The sequence below is a fragment of the Dermacentor albipictus genome, chromosome 3 (assembly GCF_038994185.2).
Source record: "Dermacentor albipictus isolate Rhodes 1998 colony chromosome 3, USDA_Dalb.pri_finalv2, whole genome shotgun sequence".
Classification (NCBI taxonomy): Eukaryota; Metazoa; Arthropoda; class Arachnida; order Ixodida; family Ixodidae; genus Dermacentor; species Dermacentor albipictus.
The window spans coordinates 1,061,436-1,068,180 of record NC_091823.1 but is presented as its reverse complement, the minus strand read 5'-3'; the positions used below and the strand labels follow the sequence as shown (position 1 = coordinate 1,068,180).

The 6,745-nt window shown below is 44.1% G+C and overlaps 1 protein-coding gene across 6 annotated transcripts; it reads right to left on the bottom strand.

Annotated features, from left to right (window-relative positions):
• Positions 1-4,471: 4,471 nt before the first annotated feature.
• On the bottom strand, positions 4,472-6,407 carry LOC139057147 (lysophosphatidylserine lipase ABHD12-like). Of its 6 annotated transcripts, none has more exons than XM_070534926.1 (2): positions 6,031-6,407; positions 4,472-5,857 (listed from the first exon to the last, which is right to left on the bottom strand). In XM_070534926.1, exons 1-2 carry the CDS (start codon positions 6,110-6,112, stop codon positions 4,764-4,766), a joined length of 1,176 nt encoding a protein of 391 aa, XP_070391027.1. In that variant the 5' UTR covers positions 6,113-6,407; the 3' UTR covers positions 4,472-4,763. The 6 variants fall into 6 exon arrangements, with proteins under 6 accessions (XP_070391027.1, XP_070391030.1, XP_070391029.1 ...); XM_070534929.1 differs by having other exon boundaries at positions 6,121-6,406; XM_070534928.1 differs by having other exon boundaries at positions 4,472-5,842; positions 6,121-6,406.
• Positions 6,408-6,745: the final 338 nt, after the last annotated feature.

The window sequence follows — 6,745 nt, the reverse complement described above, 5'->3', positions numbered from 1 at the left end:
CTGACAATAATTCCATGTAAAATTATAGAACATGTCATTTACTCTTACCTTGCATCATTCTTACAGTCGTACACCTTTTTTACAGATTATCAGCATGAATTTTGCAAGTCATTTTCCTGTGAAACTCTAGCATATACACACGATCTAAATTCCATACTTGAGATGGGTTTCATTGTTGACTGCATGTTCCTAGACTTTCAAAAGAGTTTGACAAGGTTTCTGATCAACTGCTTTTCAAACTAAGTAAACTTAACCTTGATCATAACATTCTTCAATGGCTGTACTCTTTTCTCACCGATCGTTCATAATTTTTCACAACTAATAACACTTCCTCCTTCACTTCCGCAGTTGGATCAGGTGTGCCACAAGGCTCTGTGCTGGGACCTTTGCTTTTTCTCATTTATATCAACGATTTACCTGATAGGTTATGTTCATCAATTGACCTTATTGCAGACGACTACGTCATATACCACGAAATTAACAGTGACTCTGATGTAGGTCATCTTCAGTGTGATGTCAACCATGCTCTTGACTGGGCTAACACGTGGAACTAAACACTAACAAATGCAAGTACATGCATGTTTCTCGTCGTAATACTGCATTGCCATCATGTCATCTTAAAGGGCCCCTTACTAGGTCTGGCCATTCTGAGCTGACAAGCACTGAGCCTACATTGCGCGATAATGATCGTGTCTGCAAAGTATTAAATCGCTACGCGCCGTGGAAAGATCTGAAATTTCAAACCGATTGCGCTTTTTCCTTCTCCTCGCGGCCGCCACGCTCCAAGCTGGAGGATGACGTACTCGTGTATCTGCACCTATGTACTGGTATCCGCAGTGTGATGTTGCTCATGGTGACACGTTACTTCGAGAGTTATTCAAGACATCTGTTATCTGTGTGATCTGTTGCTTGAATTGACGAATTGAAGTTTAGAGGAATAATAAAACACGCAAACGGAATGCCTGCATGTTTTTTTGTTTTACTTCACACCGAAGCAAGAGAGACGTACTTCCGCTTCGTCTGCTCGTTCCCACAGTTGTGCAGTAACGTGCACAGGTACCAAAATTATGCCATTTTATACCGTGTTCCAGCGCGTGATCATGCTCTGTGATCCGCTTGTTCTGCCTCAGTATTCGTGTAGCAGTGAATTATACCGCTAGTCATGTGTCCTTGTGCACAGCACGCAAAATCGTGCGCTGTGCGAATGAGACAACAGCTCGCATGCGACGCTGTCAGCGCAAGTGCGTAGCGCCGAAAAAAAAGCAAGAAAAAAAATGAAGGCGGGCCCTAGCTGTGACGTATGCGTCATACGATCCTCGAGGTCCGCTATGGGAGAATGCAGAGAAGTAATTTCGCTTGCGGAGGCTAGACGGTGTGAGTGGAGGGAGTGTCTTGCTTGGCAGTGGAGTCCGCCTGCTGAAATCATGGGTTCGCGGCACTGAAATATTTCTATCTCGGCTATTAATGAGCCGATTTGAAAATTTTGCGACAGAATGCTCCATAGAGGACACACAACAACGTGCAGCGTATAACTAAAATTTGCTATGGGGCCTGGTGAGGGACCCTTTGATACTAGTAACATTGTGTCCTGTTACAAATATCCAAGCGTATCCGTTTCTTCTACTTTTTCTTGAAAGATGCATGTAGACCATATAACCAACAACACTAATCGCATGCTGGACTACATCCGCCACAATTTTTATCTTTCTTCTAGTCCTGTAAAATTATTTCATTACAAATTGCTAGTTTGTCTGTTCTGTCTTTGCCTGTTCCACAAGATTTATCATGACAACCCCATTCTTAAGAATAAATTGATAACCCTCTCTTGTTACGTTTCAGCACACATCGATGATTGTCATAGGGTTGGTATTCCTTCATGCCGCACCAACCATTTTTACAATTCACTCATCCCCAGGAAGTCACCAAATTGGAATCAGCTTCCCTGATCTGTCGTCAAAATATCTGATAATTCTAAGTTTAAAGCTGCTGCAACTAACCTGTTGTTGTCAAAACACAATAAATTGTAGCGGTGTCATCCTTTTCCTTTTGGTTAGGCTATTTTTTCCTTTTTTTGCTGACACCAATCTTTTTAAAACGGATGTTCCTTGTTTTGTAGGCATATATTACTGTTTTGAGCATCAGTTCTCTTGTTTAGTTTTTTTGTTGAAAAGATCTCTCTGCTCAGCGCAGCTGGTATTTTACTATCTATCCTTGTACTGTGCACTATTTATTGTTAATTTCCTTTATTGTATTGATGCAATCCTTTCCTTTTTTTTTTAATAGAAATGTACTGCTGTTTTTTGTTTTCCACTTTATGGTGACGGAAGCAAGGGTGACCGTACAACATGAGCAACATGATACAACATGAACTACAAAGGCGACGTAGGCAAGGGTGCCTCCATCGCCTTTGTAGTTCATGTTGTATCTACAAGGATTAGAGACCAAATTAGACAGTAGCAGACTTGGCTTCAACCTTTCTTTCTTCAAGCAAGGAGAATGAATTGAACAGTCATTACCAGGACTGGTGCATGGGGATGACATTACACTTATTAGGAAGATTTGCAGGGATTGACAGTCATTTAGGGTTAAGAGGGAGAAAGATTAGGTTTGAAGTTTAGCAACGAAAAATTGGCCGTCATGATTTTTAATCATAATCAGGACGACGAGCACAGAACACAGGAGCTTACACTGGAGGTAGAGGATAGGTGCAAATATCTTGGCGTGTGGATAACCAGTGGTGCTGATTACCTAACGGAACACTAAAAATATGCAACAGCTAAAGTTAGCAGGAATGCAGTGGTGATGAAAACACTAAATAAAATAGGGCACTGTGGAATTACAATAGGTAAAAAGTGGTGAGAGGGATTTGGAAATGGGCGATGCTTCCTAGTCCGACTTTCGGCAACGTGGTCCTGTACATGAGATCATAGGTTTGAGCAAGATTGGAAATTAAGCAACATGGGGTAGGTAGGCTTGCTTTCGGAGCACATGGAAGTATACAAAATCGGGTGGCACAGGGTGACATAGGATGGACATAATTCGAGGGCATGAAAGCTAGCAGCAAGATAGAAATTGAGGAGCGAATGAGAGAAATGGCGGAAAAGTGGCAGGCAAGGAAAGGTTTCAATTACTTGTACATGAGGAATGTTGGCACAAAATGGAGGAAGCAAACCAGAAAATTGTCAAGCAAATATTTGGACAGCAGCAGGGTGCGTAAACCAAGAAACATCGGTTAAGAAAAAGTTTAAACAGACAGGGGTCTGTGGAAAATAGGGATGCAGACAAAATCGGCACTGGGAACATACACAACTTTCAAGCAGGCAATTGCCAAAGAAAACATCTACGATAATTCGAGAGGAAGCTCTTTGTTGTTTGAAGCCAGGACGGGAATTAAGCAGACTAAGGCATACCGAGTCAAATACCAAGGGGTAGACATGTTATGCAGTGCGCATGAGAAGGAGGAAACGTCAGAACACTTGGTACTTTTCTGTAAAGGGCTTCACCCTACAGTTCAAAGCAAGGGGGCTTATTTTTTTAAAGCATTTGGGTTTAGGGACAGTGGAGGCAAAATAGACTTTAAGTGGGTAGAAATAATTGAACGGAGGTTATCCGATTGGTGGCTAAAGTCAAGGCAAGAGTGAAATTTCACCTCCACCAAGTACAAAATATATCACTAGTCACGGCTAGGTGGCGTGTGCTGCCGCCTGATTTAAAGGATCCAGCCTTATTATCCATCTATCCAAATAGAGTGCCTGAATGGCGATGAGGGAGAGAGCATTCAGGCACCCTGGCTTGAAACTGCAGCGTTGGTTCCCCGTTGGTGCGCTTGAGAACAACGGCGCCACATGTAGAGATTTCGCTGCTTCGGCCACCAGTCAATTGTGGTCTTTTTCTGCTGGGAGTGTACATTTGTCGTACAAGAGTGCAAATAATTTTGCTGCTGGCTTCACATAACAAAGCAAAAGTCGCTCCACGTCTGCTGTGCTAAGCAATAAAAATGGCACCAGTTTTGATGGCAGCATATTACTGGTAGATTGGTCCCTCTGTACCAGTGTTGACCCAACTGCCGCGCTAGGCGCCGACAGTTCTTGCTCTGACGCACCGCCTGGGCAGTGTCAGAAGGTTATATACACTGTTATATCTGATGCCTGTTCCTGTATAGTGCACCAGATGAGTGGCTGTGCACTCGCACCAACAGCTTAGTCAAATGGCTGCTTTGGGGCTCCAATGCAGGCTTCTGGGTGGTTGAAATTTCATACTGACTTCGCTGCTTCGCACTCGCCTTCACTGCTGCTCCATGAGCACTGCTGTGGAACCCCTGTTAACTGCTGTAAAAGCACGTCTCTGGGAGCAATATGCTATGTGCTGTTTTTGAGGTTCAGTTATGGATGAGTTTGTATTGCTAGCAACCTTTTGCATCAGTGACAATCACTATGTTTAAGAACTCGACAAGAACAATAGCAAAAGAAAATAGAGGAAGAGGAGACTTTAATGTTCACAAGCGACAAGAACAAGTCAAAAACAATGTAAATTTGCAAGATGGCAGTAGTTTAAACCAAATTTTATACAGTATTTAAATACAACTGCATCATTACATAGCAAGCAAATGTCACATCAGCAAAATCTTTGGTGGTATTGTAATTCTACATGCTAAAAGCAACCTAGGAAAAGTACCAACCGTATAGAAGCAGCTACTAAGAGCATGTGACGAACAGATGACTGTGGGCTAAAGTTCTCAACTGAGACACAGCTATGGTAGGAAATCAGTTTGTAATGCTTTCGATGAAAGCAGAGATCACAGATGGAAACCTGGGGTCTTTGTAAATTCGTCGATGCCCTGCACCCTTGTCAACCTCATAGAACACTGGAGCAGGCAGATGAGCTGGCTTTTCTACTTGTATGCGAGAGAGCAGCTTCTGACCGAGGTCGTAAGGTACGAGAGGATCATCCCTGGAGTGCATGATCAACACAGGGGCACTCAGCTTGCCAGCCTTCTGCTCTGACTCAAAGTTTGTGTCCTCGTGGTGCAGTGGTTGTGCAAGCCTGTTGAACAGAGGGAAGTATCGAAATGGCAACCCCAAGGGCCACCGCAGCGCAGCTTCCACGAGACTGTTGAATGGTGCTTCCAGGACAATTCCTGCAGGATTGTCATTCGTGTCGGTGAAAATCTCTGCAAGCTGCATCACAACACCTGTGCCCAAGGAGTGGCCCCAGACAATAATCCTGGACTTTGGCACTCTCTCTTTAACCCATCTGTAGACAGATAATGAATCTTCAATTACACCACTGCGGCTGGGCATAATATTTGTAGAGTCTCCAAAGCCCCGATAATCAAAGGTGACCACATGGGCATCAATTGCACTTTCTGAAAGTCTTTTATAAAGCTGAACCCTGTAGTCGGCAGCACGTGTTTCCGCATGACCATGATAGTATATGATGACTGGCCTATTGTCTTCAAATTCTGACTCTTCTTTGATGCCAGCAACACAGCGACTCCACTGAGTCTTCGGTACAATGTGCCAAACTCCAAGCACGACACCATTTGCTGATTCCAGAAAGAATGGCCTTGTGTAAGGCAGCTCGTAGTTGTACGTATCCGTCAAGTTCATCATGGGTGGCCAGTTTAAATAATGTCCGAAGATGAGGAACCTTCTGAACCATCCGGAGAAGTAAAAGGCAGCGGGGAAGGCGCCGTACACAAGCAGAACGATGCAACTCAGCACACGCACCCACGACTTGCGGCGCTTATACCTTGGCAGGAATCTGTACACTTGGTCACTGCCTCTTAGTACAGCAGATGCCGGGTGCAGAATCCGCCGCCTCAGCATGCTCTCTTCACGACCTGGGAAAAGGAATTCTGAAACATTCAATGTTTTCTGGCAGGCGTTTACAGGAACGCGCCATTTTAGTAAGCTTTTACATATAGAATGAAGTCTGCACTGGTATGGCAGCCGCAGAACACCTATGCAAAGCAACCGCGGACAACGCAGCAATAAATTTCTTCGTTACTACGCAAAAGGGCGCACCTACCGCTCATTTTGGCAGAACAAACGGAGCACGACACAAGTTGGCGCAAGAAAGCGTATCGCGACAGCAATATCACTGTTAGCATTTGAGTACCTTCTGGCACCAGTCCAGCTGTTTGTTGCTCACCCGCGTAATCGGCGGCCTTTAAGCACCTCACATCAGCCTAAAGCTGAATCGCGGACACAGTCGTACCTTATCCTCCCCATTTAATAAGGAGAGGTAAAGGACGAAGAGCTCCGTAGCTCGAGCGCGTCTGTGTGTTTTCTAAAGGTGCTATCATAACATCACCAGAGAATAGGCCTCTCATCTCTGTCGCGCTCACTACCACAGTACACGAACAGATAACGCCACTGGATTACACTGAATTTTTCACCACAACCTGCACTCTGGCTTCTGGATTAGATTGGCGCGGCTCGCTACGTGCTTGCGAGAGCTTTTTCTTTTTTTTTTAGGTCCATAATCCCATAGAGTTTTTCACTAAACTCTATGCCATAACCAGCGCCATAGCGTTTATAAATAACATGATAAATAAATATGAAACTCTATGTTGAGCGCAGATTGGTGTGCGCATAGAGTTTCATATTAGTATACCTAGAGGCAAATCTGGCGCTGCGATCGTTCAACCATCATGGGAATGATGGGAAGTACAGGCTTCGGATTGGCATTCTATTGACTGGCGAACTAGTCTACAAATATTTTTTTTGGCAGTTTTGGTTTC